General features: G+C 46.0%; 1 protein-coding gene across 1 annotated transcript in view; it reads left to right on the forward strand.

The window, feature by feature from the left end:
• CERS4 (ceramide synthase 4) overlaps positions 1–15138 on the forward strand; it is a 124554-nt gene that overhangs the window by 69633 nt on the left and 39783 nt on the right. Inside the window, exons 3-5 of the mRNA XM_030220049.1 lie at positions 4140–4257; positions 8076–8194; positions 10429–10486. Coding sequence (XP_030075909.1) covers positions 4140–4257; positions 8076–8194; positions 10429–10486 — 295 coding nt within the window. The remainder of the gene's footprint in view (positions 1–4139; positions 4258–8075; positions 8195–10428; positions 10487–15138) is intronic.

The following is a 15138-nucleotide window of genomic DNA, read 5'->3' on the forward strand; positions in this document are numbered from 1 at the left end:
TTATATCTCCGTGAAGAAACGCTGTTTTCACATCAACGTGGTTGACTTGCATGCCTTTTGAGACTGCAATGCTCAGAAGTGTTCTGATTGTCGTGTGTTTCACTACAGGTGCAAACACTTCATCAAAATCTTCTCCATATTTTTGAAGATATCCCTTTGCCACTACTCTGGCTTTATACCTTTCCACTTTTCCTTGTGCATTCCTTTTTAACTTGAATACCCATTTGCATCCTATAGCTTTCTTGCCAGGAGGTAATTTTGTAAGAATCCAAGTATTATTTTTATCCAATGCATCAATTTCTTCTTGTGCAGCTTTACGCCATTCAGCAGCTTCTTCTGCTGGCATTTTCTCAATCTCATCCCATGTTAAGGGCTCTTGAGCTTCTGCTGACTTTGTTAGGTAAGACAGTCTTGGGGGTGGAACACCTTTGTTTTCCCTGGATGAGCGTCTGACAACAGGTTGGTCTGACCTTTCCGCATCCTCTAAATCTGAGAGTCCTTCTCCAATTGATTCCCCTTCTCCAACTGTACTGTCTTCTTCAATGATCCTTTCTGTGTCTGCTTCCTCTGCCTGTTCCTTGTTAGATACAGATGAGTTGCTTTCAGACATCTGCCTTGGTATGGCATTTATATACACTGGCATGTCTATTATGGTTCTAGTTTCATATTCTGGATGATAAGGCTCATCTGGGATAATCCAGCCTTTATCAACCCTTTTGTCTTCATCAAAATATGTAACATGTCTTATGCCAACAATGCCAGTTTTCAGATTCAAAATTCTATATCCTTTGTGTCCTGGAGCATAGCCAACTAAAATGCCCCTTTCTGTTGTGGAATCCAGCTTATGCCTTCTTTGCTTTGGTATATGAGCATATGCTGTACTTCCAAATGTTCTTATGTGTGACAGGTTTGGCTTCCTACCATGCCATGTCTCATGTGGTGTGCGCTCAGCGCCTTTAGTTGGCATTCTATTTTGTAGGTACACTGCTGTGAGAATGGCTTCCCCCCATAGTCTTTTAGGGAGATTGCTATCTGACAGCATACATCTGGTCATTTCCACAAGTGACCTAAATTTTCTCTCTGCAACAGAATTTTGCTCTGGTGTATAAGCTACTGTTGTGATATGCTGAATGCCTTCTTGTTCTAGAAATGTGCGCATGCTTTGTGAAGTGAACTCACCACCATTGTCGGTCTGAAGAACCTTTGGTTTTCTTTCAAATTTATTGCTCACCATGGCTACGTATTTCTTCAGCATGTCTGTGACTTGACTTTTCTCTTTCAGCAAATAGGCCACACAATATCTAGAGAAATCATCCAAGAATATTAGCACAAATCTGTTATTTCCCAATGATGGGATATTAAACGGTCCACATAAGTCACTGTGTATTAAGTCCAGCACTTTATTACTCCTATTTCCTGTGTATGCAGGAAATGAGGGTCTCACACCTTTTTGAGTAACACAGTCTATGCATTTCTCAATTTTACCAGCATCTGCACTTATCTGAATTCCGGTGGCCAGTTGCTTACTGTAAAGATCCTGGATCACCTTAGAATCACGATGTCCCAGGCGGCGGTGCCAGATTTCCAGACTACATTTACCATCATTCTTCCTTACTTGCGCCATATGTGAGGCTTCACCTGAAATGCTCAGTTTATAAACATCATTATGCATAAAAGCTTCAGCATACACTTCATCATTTTTAGAGATTGTGCACTTACTGTTTTCAAAATGAATCGCAAATCCCTTCTTATCTAATGTAGATACACTAAGCATATTACAAACTGCTTGGGGAATATACAAGACATCACTTACAGGAATTTCTTTAACTTCATTAGACACTTTGCATTTTAAGAATCCAATACCTTTTGCTTGGATCTTAGCAGTCCCTGCGTTTGCAGTTTTAAGAATACCTTCCTCTGGACACATTTCCTGAAAGAAATTCTTACAATTGGTTAAATGGCATGTGCTCCCTGAATCCAAAATCCAAGTACTTTCATTTGAATTATTATTTACCATAGTCAAAGATTTTTCTGTCATTAGAAAGCCCTTGTGTTTATCTTTGTCCTTCATACATTTCCTGGTTTGAAAATTCTTTAGTTCCATTGGCTTAGGTGAGCTAGAGGGAGTGTTTTGTGTTTCCTTACACCATTTAGATACATGTCCCTCCTTTCCACATGAGTAGCAAATCAGCTTGCCCTTGGGTGGAGTTTTCCCATAGCTCCGCCTTCCTCTGTTCTTTGCCAAGAAATTTGTTTCATTTCTCTCTGACTTGCTTTGAGAACACATCTCCTCAGAATCATTTATTATGCATTCCTGCCTTAGTTTTGATGTTGCCTGTTCAAAAGATTGCCCTTCAATGGCCTCATTTACAGACCTAAAAACATCAAACTTCTTTGATAGTGAGGTAAAAAGAAATGCTCTTTTCAATGCATCACACATGGGAATTCCTGAAAGTTCTAACTTTTGAAATGAAGACATAAGATGCATAATGTGATCATTACATTTACTTTTATCCCTTAATTTGGTTTCATTCAACTCTGCCAACCAAATTGGTTGCTGCTTTGCATATGTAGTTGCATACATAGTTCTCAGTTTATATAAAATGTCCTTTGGTGTATCTTTTCCCTCCACTAATATGGCTTGTTTCTCTGAGAGAGCTTCCAAAAGCATGCACTTCACATAATAGTTTGCATTGTCCCATTCAGCCATATTTTCAGCTGTTCTGTCTTGGTCTAAGCATATATTTAATCCTTTTGCTCGAAGGAGACATATGAATCTTAGTTCCCAATGCTGATAATTAAACTCAGTTAATTTAGGCACCTTGAGAGAATAGAAAAATGGTGAATTTCCTCCCTCAGCCATTTTCTTAGCCTTCTGTCTGCTGTGTGGGGGGAGAGAGAGACAGACTGAATCTTTCCTTTAAAACTTAAGAGAAAAATGTGGCTTTTTTACTGCCTGGTAAGATTTCTCTTCTTTTTCAATTCCTGGGCCCTGGGCCCATAACCCTTTTGTTGGATTATTTGTAGTAAATAATTAGCAGATTTTAGTACACACAGCTTCAGCTTTAGAAATGTTAATTTCTTTCTTCATCTCTCTCTCATACACCCCTGAATAATTCACTGCTGAGTCACTTTAAAGTTGAAGTAACAAAACATCTGTTTACTCACAGTTTGTAGTTAGATTATAATCAGACAGGCTTATATATACATATTACTATACATTTGTATTATCAGCTCCTTCCATGTGCTTAGATGGTAATGGATGCTCACACCACCATAGATCCTCTCAGGTTAGGAGAGAACATGAGCTCCATGTGCTCCATGTGCTGCATCTGCTGTGTCTGACCCCCACAGGAAGTTGCATAGCTGTGTGACCTCTCTAAGTAATTCACATCAGAGGTCACAGAGTAATCACAGAGAAATAATAGGTGACAGGCAATGCATGCAAAATACAATACATTCCAACACAAGCTTCCCTCACACACACTGCACAACCTGGAAACAGAGACAGCACAAGCAACAGGAGTGCAGGCTTCTCACAAATACACTGCACAACCTGATGACAGAGAGAGCAAGAGCGGCACCAGCCCAAGCTTCCCACACACACACACTGCACAACCTGAGAACAGGGATGGCACGAGCAGCAGTAGTGCAAGCTTCACTCATAGAATGGAGTGTTTCATCTGATTATGTGGTCACATAATTATTTTATTTTTTGGAACAATATTAAGATATCAGAGATAGACCAGACAATTGTTCCTATAAGGGGAGAACTATTGCACCATAGATTGGAAGATCAGGGTAGGGAGTCAGAAGATTGGATTAACTATTGAACCTGTACACTGATGGTAGAGAGCCAGAGAAGACTGTAATAACTGACATGGATAAGAAGCAATTTCCTACAAGCTTATCCTTATTAGCAGTGTGGACAGATTAACTGGGCAGCCTGGATGGGACTTTTTGTCTTTGTCTGGCATCACCTGCTAAGTCGTTTCAGGACACAGACCCCTCATTGGTGTTTTGAGGTCACAACTACCTCCTACACGAGCCATAGTTTGTAGCTGTGAGGCTCTCTGGCTCTCAGTATTTACTGTCTTCTCCAGTTGCTGACTGTACATTACTGATCTCTTCTCATGTAGGTATGTGGCTGTACCACTGAGCAGACAGCTGGGCGTAAAAGAGAAGTCGGCAACGAAACCCACCCCAAACCACATCCTGGAGATCTTCTATACCACATGCGCCAAGAGTCCCACGGAGGTGAGCTCCTTCCACACTTATTTCCATGTCCTTACACCCTTACTGTAAATATTTATATTCACAGTTAGAATGGCAAGAATCAGCTGTGTAACCAAATTAGAGCCTACACAATACTGTACAAGATTACTCATCTTATTTACAGATTCCTTTCCCACACAGCTTACATCCTGGCTTTGCACACAGTCCCCCTGATTCTATAAAGGTTGTCAAAAATTGTTGAGCAAATTTAGGCATGTTACCAATTTGCGCATTAAATTTAATTGAATAACAAGCCAATTAGTGCCAACAATAGGTATTTTAACAAAACATTATTGGCACTAAATAGATTTAATTGGGACCAACATTCGTCAAGTTAGGTGCAGGATCTGCGCCAAAAATAAATGCGTGTTCTGACAAATGGGGCGTGGAAATTGGAGGGTCATGGATGTTTCGGAGTGGAACGGGGGTGTGACTTTGAGTTAGGCACGTAATTATGGAATAATGGTGCTCTGCGCGTAAATCTTACATGCGGGCATTTGCACCACATTTTTGTTGGTGCAAATGGCCATGCCTAAATTTATGTGTGACTCCGCTTAAGCGTGTATTTTGTAAACTGCGCCAAACTTTAGGTGCAACTTACAGAATACCACTGAAGCAAATTTTTTCGGCAATGATTTTTTTTTAGGCGCCATTTATAGAATTTACCCCAGTGGGGGCTGGAGATTGACCTCTGTAAAGGGCTGAATGGGACAATCTCAGCAGCCTCCCTAGGCCGTGGCTTTGAAGGTGCAATGCTTCCACAGCGCCAATGCTTCTACCATTTTATGAGGAGAAAAACATCTTGCTGCATCATGTAGCCTATGCAGGTGATCTACAGGTTGTTGAGAAAAGCCCCAATAAAGCGTTCAGTCTCTTTAACCTTCCTCCCACCCAGTGGTGTGCTGGTAAATTTTTAACAACAGGCTCTCTCCCTGGCCCCCCCCCCCCCTGTCCACCTCTGCTCCCTTCCCAAATTGCAGAGCTGGCTATACACAGGGAGAGAGCCGGGGGGGGGGGGCGGGGGAGGTCATGTATTACTCTCTACGGGAATTTTTTTTTTAATGCTCCCAGGTTCTAATCTAATTCATGTTTAATATGGGATAAAATGCCATAAATAAGTAAATAAATAGACAGAAACTCTGAACGTTGAGAACCTGATTCCCATAACATGATGTCTGTTTTAGAAGCCCATTACCAGGAGAAAAAAAAAATCTCTGCACCAATAACAGGGTTAAATGTCATAAATAAGTAACTAAATAAATAGAAACAGGGCCGGTCTTAGGGCGAAGCGACCGAGGCGACCACATAGGGCCTCGCGCTCAAGGGGGCCCCACGTGGCGCGCCTCCGCCCCGCCCCCGGCCACCCGAGTTCCAGTCCTCCTTCCTCTGAATTTTAAAAGTTACCTCGTCGGGTTACAGACAGTGGCAGGAGTGAAAAGCGTGCAAGCTGCTCGGCGCTTCAGGAGCCTTCCTTTCCCTCTCTTAGCTCTGGTCCCGCCCTCATGGAAACAGGAAATGAGGGCGGGACCAGAGCTGAGAGAGGGAAAGGAAGGCTCCTGAAGCGCCGAGCAGCTCGCACGCTTTTCACTCCTGCCGCTGCCTGTAACCTGACGAGGTAACTTTTAAAATTCAGAGGGAGGCCTTGGAGGGAGGGAGGCCTCGGAAAGTGGGAAGCCTTGGAGCTGGGAGGGGAGCCTTGGAGCTGGCAGGGAGGGAGGGAGGCCAGCCGGCCTGCCTGCCTTGGAGCTGGCAGGGAGGCCTTGGAGCTGGCAGGGAGGGAGGGAGGCGTTGGAGCTGGCAGGGAGGCCTTGGAGCTGGGAAGGAGGGGGGAGCTCGGAGGGAGGGAGGGAGGGAGGGGGGATGGTCCTGGAGCTCGGAGGGGATGGCCAGCCCTGGAGCTAGGGTGGGGGCGGAGCTTGGGTGGATCTAGGGTGGGGGCGGAGCTTGGGTGGATCTAGGGTGGGGGCGGAGCTGGAGTGGGGCCCCATCAAATTGGTCTGCACAGGGCCCCGCACTTGCTAAGACTGGCCCATAGAAACGCTGAATGTTGAGCACCTGATCCTTATAATATGACATCTGTTTTAATGGCCCTTTACCAGGAGAAAAAAAATCTCTGCACAAATATAATACATGCTAGGGTGTCCCTATAACCAGCCCCTCTAAATGACACACTGATTATGATTTATAACAAATTACTACTCTATGAAAATTATTCCATTACTATACTTCCTCTGACCTCTGTGTACATCTGTATGCTGCAAAAGCTAGCGAGATTGAATTAAAATGCTACCAACAATAATGATGCAGCTCCTGATTCTTATAACATGATATCTGTTTTAATGGCCCTTTACCAAGAGAAAAAAATCTCTGCACAAATATAACACATGCAAGAGGGTGTCCCTATAACCAGCCCCTCCAAATGATACACCGAGTATGATTTATAAGAAATTACTACTACCTCTATGTATATCCATGTGCTGCACAAGCTGGCATGTTTGAAAATATAAGTGAGATTAAATTAAAATGCTACCAACAATAAAGAATGACAACGTGGATGCAGCAGCTCATAAGTTTGCTTGACTTTGTTTTGGGTTTCATGGCGAAGACAGCTGCGTGGGAAGGGGAAACAGAATAACCTGAATAGCTTCAACTTTTTTTTTTTACTTCATGCTGTCTCCGTCCTCATTCAAACCCAGTATCATCTCCCTCCCACTCCTCTGCGAGTCCTACCTCTCTCAGCTTCCATTCCCTCTCTGGACATTCTTCAAACCTTACTCTTCCAGAAGCTGTAGCGGTAACACGCGTCGCTGCTTGGTCGACCCAGAGCCTTGTCTCTGCCGAGTATTGCCCCACTGATGCAACTTCCTGCTTACGCATGGGTGGGATCTGGCAGAGAAAAGGCTCACGGGCGGGTGGGGGAGAGAGGAGGAGAAAAAAAACCAGATGTTTGTGTGCTCACTGCCTGACTCCCATCAACAACTGGCTCGCAAAAATCAGTAAAATTTAACAACCAGCTCGTGTGAGCCGGTGCACACTGACGTTCCTTCACATGAAACTGAGAAGGAGCGTCAGCGTGCACAGGAGCAAGAAGAAAGAAGAGCAGGGCAGCGAACACGGCTGCGCTGGAGACCGGCGCTGAAGAAGGCTTCGGCTGGCAGGGGTTAGGGACCTCCGCCAGCAAAGGTATTTGTTGGCGAGGGGGAGGCAAAGCGAGGCAAGAGGGGGCAAGGAGGCAAGATGAGGCAGTGGGGGGGGGGGGGGCGAGGAGGCGAGGTGTGGGGGGGCAGCGAGGCGGCACTCAAAATGTGCCCCCAACCTCGGATTCTGGCCCCCTCCCACTGTAAGGTCTGGCTACGCCCCTGGTCCTAATTTTAGCCACCCACTTAACCAGTTAGCGGTCTGAATATTACTGATAACTGGTTAAGTACCAGCTCCACCCACAGACTGCAGTGGCAGTTTATTTTGATATTCACGGCACTGTCTGGTTAAGTGATGCTGAATATCAGTGGATAGGCAGGCACAAGCGATTTAACCGAGCAGGAGGCTCTCCTACCCGGTTAAATCATTTTGAATATTGACATAATAGCTTCTACCAAGAGGGGTGTCCTGTATTTCAGGGATTCATCACAGCTAACCTGCACACACTCCAAATACCTCGCAGAACTGGAAAGCCCCCCACTCCCAAAATGGAATCACAGAGCCAGGATACACACCTGAAGGAAGTCATTAGGAAGGACAGAAACATACATCACTTCCTCTTGTACAGGAGGCTCAGTCCCCTTCTGTGGCTTGTATTTTAGAGCCAGATCTGCAGCTTATCCCAGCAGTGTGGCCTCCACACTCGACATGTGGAAAGGTGGTTCCGGCGGCGGAGAAACCAGGACCGACCCAGCATGACCAAGAAATTCTGTGAGGCCAGGTGAGTGGAATGGGCTGGAGCATCATATGTTCCTTTGCAGTATGGACCCCAGCATGCTTCATGCCATAAGGAGTGAGTTGAGACAGTCTTGCTTGGGTCCACCTCCTAGTGTCTATGGACTTATATTTCCCATTTCCTTAGGAAAGGCAAGACCAGCCCATAGCCTACATTGGAATAAAACCAGGACTAGCTCAGTCTGTTCCCAATGACCTGGTATTTCTTTGCAGGCCTACTTAGACAGGTTACTCTGTTTGGCTTATGGTTACTGCTCCACCTTCTGTAGCCAAGTGGAGCTCCTGAGGAGCCCACTCTATGGAGGGAGACAAGGCCATCCCTGATTAATCATCTCCCCCCCCCCCCACCAATGCTTGTTTGTGTTCAGTTCTGGTCGCTGCATCTCAAAAAAGATATAGTGGAATTAGAAAAGGTACAGAGAAGGGCGACGAAAATGATAAAGGGGATGGGACGACTTCCCTATGAGGAAAGGCTAAAGCGGCTAGGGCTCTTTAGCTTGGAGAAAAGGCGGCTGAGGGGAGATATGATAGAGGTCTATAAAATAATGAGTGGAGTTGAACGGGTAGATGTGAAGCATCTGTTTACGCTTTCCAAAAATACTAGGACTAGGGGGCATGCGATGGAGCTACAATGCAGTAAATTTAAAATGAATCAGCGGAGTTAAAAAAAAGGTTTGAACGGCTTCCTAAAGGAAAAGTCCATAGACCATTATTAAATGGACTTGGGGAAAATCCATTATTTCTGGGATAAGTGATATAAAATGTTTTGTACCTTTTTGGGATCTTGCCAGGTATTTGTGACCTGGATTGGCCACTGTTGGAAACAGGATGCTGGGCTTGATGGCAGGGGCGTATCTGAACTGCGGCGGTAGGGGGGGCCAGGGCCAGAGTGAGGGGGCACATTATAGCCCCCCCCCGCCGCCGCCGCCGCCATTGCCGATCCCCCTCCTCCCAGCCGCTGCCATTGCCAATCTCCCCCCCTCCGTTGCTGTCGCCTACCTTCGCTGGCGGGGGACCCCAACCCCCGCCAGCCGAGGTCCGCGTCCTCCTGCCGCTGCTGGCTGCCTGTAAAAGAATTCCGTCAGCTGGCGGGGGACCCCCAACCCCCACTAGCCAAGCCGAGGTCCTTTCATTTCTTCCACTAAAGCTGGCGCCGAAAGTTTCTTCTGAGTCTGACGTTGCTGCACGTTGTACGTGCAGGATGTCAGACTCAGAAACAGAATGAAGCTCATTCTGTTTCTGAGTCTGACGTCCTGCAAGTACAACGTGCAGCGACGTCAGACTCAGAAGAAACTTTCGGCGCCAGCTTTACTGGAAGTTCTGAAAGAAATGAAAGGACCTCGGCTTGGCTGGCAGGGGTTGGGGGTCCCCCGCCAGCTGACGGAATTCTTTTACAGGCAGCCGGCAGCGGCAGGAGGACGCGGACCTCGGCTGGCGGGGGTTGGGGTTCCCCGCCAGCGAAGGTAGGCGACAGCAACGGAGGGGGAGGGTTGGCAGCGGTAGGGGGGTCCAGGGCGAAATCTGCGGGGGCCCAGGCCCCTGAGGCCCCACGCAGATACGCCCCTGCTTGATGGACCTTTGGTCTGTCCCAGTATGGCAATACTTATGTACTTTGTCCCAATAGTATTCATGATTTCAAATACATAAGGAAGGACCCAAATCTAACCAGAAGCCTCTGTGCAGATACCATCTGACTTGGCAGTCATCACTTAGCACCCTGTGCCACTGGCTGGCATCATTGTTGGTTCTCACTGGGGTTGCCCGGTGCCACTTATGCCACTGGTGCCGCCTTTTACCATCTAGCATTGAATTTCTGCTAGAATGGAAGAAAGTGTCTGAGGAAAGGAAGCACTACCTCTTAAGCATAAAGGCACCAATCAAAAATCAACTGCAGTGTAAAGTATCTTTCAGGAAGCAATCACAGCACAGGCAACCAAGTGTCACAGGAAGTGACAGAATAATGATACAGGAAGTTAAGGGCAGGAAGATGGCAGCCTTGCTGGAAATCTCACTGGATCCAGTCCTTTAGAGGATGGAAACAAATAAGACAGAGTTTCTGACTCTTAGATTAATGCCCTGGTAGGAGTTTTCCTCCAATTACAGCCAGTGTTTTTTAGATTTCTAGAGCAATTTTCAAGAAGCTTTTGTGATGTGAGGGTGCCGAAGGGAGCAGAACTTTTTTCACTGGCTCAAGGCTATGTCTTGTGTTTTCTCTTGCAGTTGGAGATTCCTGTTTTATTGTTTGGCATTCTCTGGAGGACTGGCTATCCTGTACGACGTGAGTACTGACAGTGCTACATCCCTGTCCCCTCTGACACACCCTCACATCCCCACACCCAAACACCAGCACTAACCAGACTCATACAGAAATGGCAGAGGATAACGTGGTGCACAGAGTGCTCTTCATCCTAGCTCTCTTGATCATGAGAGCGCCTCAGAGACATGCCACCATCTGTGGGACACATGGTGTGGCAGCGCATTTCTGACATCTGCATTGCATGGCAGCTTTTCGAACCAGAGAGGAAACATGGAGAAGTAGGTAAAGGCCTATGAGACTGTTCAAACACAAAGCACAGGGTCAATCTTGCCTAGAACTTGGCTTGTCCTGGTCTCTGGCACCCTCCTGCTCTCACTCTGGTATCAAGCTATTACGGTGCAAAAAGATTAAAGGGATGGTATTATATGGTATGGTATGATATAATATGGGTGGGCTTGAGTGTAAATTTTCAGGGGCTTTCACATTAGCATCAGAACTTTTAGTACAAGAACAGTGCTGGGCAGACTTCTACAGTCTGTGCCCTGAGAATGGCAAGGACAAATCAAACTTGGGTTTACATAACATAGTAAATGACGGCAGATAAAGACCTGAACGGTTCATCTAGTCTGCCCATCAAGATAAACTCATTTTACATGGTAAGCGATAGGTTTACATATAAATTATTGCATACCATGTAAAATGAGTTTATCTTGTTGGGCAGACTGGATGGACCGTTCAGGTCTTTATCTGCCATCATTTACTATGTTACTATGTTAATGAGAACTTGAAGGTCTCTGAAAGACCCTTATGTAATACACAGCTTGCATTTTTAAACATCATTCTGGCTAGTTTTTTTAATTTATGTGGTGTGCAATGCTGCAGTAGTCATACCTGGGAACACTACAGGTACTGCCTCCTACCCTCATATGCCCTGAAATCTGTCGGGGTGGGGGGGGGGGGGGGGGAGTGGCAGGAGTAGAGAGGCTGGATTAGGAAGTTGAGGTTCTCTTTTCTTCTGCTTTGCCCTCTATCCTCTCCCCTTCTATTTCCTGCACTGTCGGGGAGGGAAGAGGCTAGACAGGAGAGTAAGGAGATAAGGGAAGGGGGAAAGTGCTGGGATTGTGCCTGAATAAGAGGTAGGGGGATAATAGAGAATATGTATCTGTGAGAGAATGTGGCGTGGTGGGAATGGAAAAAACTGACACATCTCCAACCCCTCCCCCCCCCCCCCAAAAAAAAATAATCCACATCAAACGTCAAGATGACCACCACTCAAAAGGTCCTGGGTTGGCAGTAGCTGGTGCTTGTTTTATACTTGTGGGGCAGCACCCAGCTGGCATAGCAGCAAGGGGCTCAGCAAGTTATTGCAATTGGTATAACTTCTCTACTGAAGTTCACTGATAGTAAATGTCAGTGGATTCTCAAATTCGCACTTCTGAGCTTTGTGATTGTGGCCTTAGTTTATTTAAATGCCTAGAAATTAAGGACAGCAAACAAGTGGTGGGTGAGCGCATTTTCTTGTAAGGAAACAACACCTTTCCCAGAGTTCTACTTTTTGTAGAATGGGTCAAAGGTTAAGTTGAGAAGGAAATTGTAGGACAGAGATTTAATTTTTTCCACTTGAGATCTGTATGTTGTCTTCAATTTTGTTTCCATTTTATTTGTTTACGGGGTATTGTCTTGTATTTTGTGTAACAGTGCATTTTTTCTAGCGAAAAAGGTGCCCGATACTCAAATGTCAGGCCATCTTTCAAGGGTGGGGTGATCACTGAGGGACACACCCCACAATAGCCAGGCCCCCTGCAACCATTCACAGAATCTATGACAAGGCAGAATTGGTGTGTAGAGTTGAGCTGTTTCATTAAAACTTGGGGACCACGGGTCAATTTTAGCAGACAATGGAAAAGGTGCCGGTACTCAGTACCCCCAAGAACCCCCTAAAAAAAAAAACTGGTGTTATGTTACTGTAAGCCACTAAGAAATTTTTGATTGATGGCATATAAATATTTATAGATAAATAAATGAATGATGGATGATGAATTGTTAATTATGTTAGGGTTGTATGTGTTTTTGTGTACAGGCATCATTGTTCATGTCTTTGCACTGGCCCAGTACAGGAAGAATAACTCTAAATAGCTGGCCCTTGCAATACAGAACTGCTGCATTTTGAGGGGCTGTCTCTGTTTCTGTCTGTGCACAGTGTGAGAACTCAGCTTATTCCGTTTGCAGAGAGAGAAGGCAGGTGTGGCCTGATGCCTGAATAACCCATGCTCTGGCAGCCCAGTGCCAGTAGATTTTGGGAGCAGAAAAAGTGGTTGAGAGATTCTCTTCAGCTAGGATTCCAATCATGAACTAAGCTTTTCTCTGGAAGTCTTGGCCTGGTTCTAGTAGATTCTGGGAGCAGGAGAGGTTAAGAGACTCTTTTTAATGAGGATCGAAGTTGTGAACCTCAGCTGTTCTTTGGGGGTTTCAGCCACAGCCCCAGTAGATTCTGGGAGCAGAAGGAGAGGTTGAGAGACTCTTTTCAATAGAGATTGAACTTGTGAAGCTCAGCTGGGGGTTTCCATCACAGTTCTGGGAGCAGAAGGAGAGGTTGAGATTGTCTCTTAAACTAAGTTGACAGTTGTGAACTTCAGCCATTCTCTTGGAGTTTTCTTGCAGGTATTTGCCCTCTTTATCTAAGAATCTTAGAATTGTAATTATGACTGAGGCCCAATAAACCCAGCTGTTTGGCTTGTCAGGAAAAACTACCTGTGTGCATTCTGTTCCAGAGTTGTGAAATACATCAGATAGGTGCAGTAAACCTCAGATGCTGTCGGCCTTGAGCAGTTAATGAGATGTCAGCTCCCAGGGCCTCAGATTAATGTGAGTGTGGTCCATCTGTAAGGTTATTCATTAATTAGTTGCTGGGGGTGGGTCACTGAGGTCTGATATTGTATAACTTTCTAGGGGGACCAGAGGTTAGAGGGCAGCAGAGCACTGCAGCTGATCAGAAGGCAGGAATCCCAAAGTTGCAAAGACTTCTTTAGTCTCTCTCTGATTAGGAAAGGGACATGGTGGAAACGAACAGCCTGTCAAGAAGCACCTGCCTTTCTTACAGGAAGTTAGCATAAACATAATCTTCTGAATAAGCACAACTAAGATGGGTTGGCTGGTTGCAGGTCTTGGCTTCTTTCCATGGCCAGTAACTCTACTATCTTCCCTCCTTGATTACAGAAAGCTGCAGATTTGCAGAATGGTTCTAGCACTTCTGCCTCCATTTCCCTGGAATTCTGCCTAGCACACACAGTGATAGATTAACCACACATCTTTGGAGCACAGACAGGAAATAATAGGTGACTGGGTCAGGGACTGTCAAAAAATTAGCCTATGTAGAAGAAATGTTGCAATAATCTGTATATTTTTCAAGAAACTTTTTTTTCTTTTCAAAAAGGCCCTGTGGGTACCAGTCCTGGCCTTCCCCCCAGCATTCACCTAGGGCATTTCTGTTCTCTGTTGACATCGGGAGACCATGTCATGACATGTCGTTAGAGACAGGCTAAGCCAAACCTGGCTTTTACCATGTGGCATCTCTGATCTTGTCATTCCTGTTGTTCTTACAGGAATTTGAACTGGAAATCCGTGCATGTGATGGAAATAAAACCAGGACTGGACGGAGGAAGTGACATCATCGGGTAGAATGGCCGCCTAGGAATAGAGCTCCGAGTGACCCACGGGGACGGCACGAGAAAACGCCCGATTGGCGGGTCCGGTGGTCAGACGACAGAAACAGAGAAGAGTTGGTAGGGCGGAGGGTGATCTGAGGTGGTGGATTTTTCGCGCTTTGCTTTCCCGGGTGCAGGGACGGCATGAACGGGAAACAAAATGACGACCGCAGCGCACAGTCAGCAGGAGCGAGCAGAAAGTGCATCCCTCGCAGAGCCTCAGATGGAGGGTGATGGCTTGGGGGGACCTGAGGAGGCGATGTGGCCAGACTGGAAGCAGTGGCTACAAGAAATAAGGTCAGATTTGAAAGCGATGTGGGGGGACCTGGCTACCCTCGGAGCAGACCTGAGAAGCGAGATATGGGAGCTTGGGTCCAGGATCGAAGAAACGGAAACTTGGCTAGACTCACACTCGGAGGCGATAGAAGTGATAGACCGCCAAGTTTCTGAAACTCAGCTCAGCAGCAAGTCCTGGATAAGTTGGAGGACTTGGAGAATCGCAGCCGCAGATGCAATTTACGATTTAGAGGCCTACCGGAAACCCTCGCTTATTTGGATTGTGAAGGGACAGTGCAAAAGATAGTGAGTGACCTGTTGGCTGCGAGCGGAACTATGGTGGAGCCAACATCGGTTCACTTGGAAAGAGCCCATCGAGCCTTTGGGTCCCCACGGGCTAATTTATCTAAAGACATCATAGTGTGCTTCCGGGACTATAAATTGAAAGAGCAAGTAGCAAAAGCGGCACGCCAGATCCCAAACTTTCAATGGGGCTCATATGGAGTGGAAATTTATGAAGACCTGGCTGCTACCACGTTAAAGCGCAGAGCGGAGTTAAAGCCAGTCACCAGGCGACTTCAAGAGATGGGTATTCGTTACAAATGGCGAAACCCCTTTGCGCTGGTCTTTTATAAGGAAGGAAAGATGCAACAAATAAAATTGCTTTCGGAGGCTCGGGAGATCCTACCAGCA

The sequence above is a fragment of the Microcaecilia unicolor genome, chromosome 11 (assembly GCF_901765095.1).
Source record: "Microcaecilia unicolor chromosome 11, aMicUni1.1, whole genome shotgun sequence".
NCBI lineage: Eukaryota > Metazoa > Chordata > Amphibia > Gymnophiona > Siphonopidae > Microcaecilia > Microcaecilia unicolor.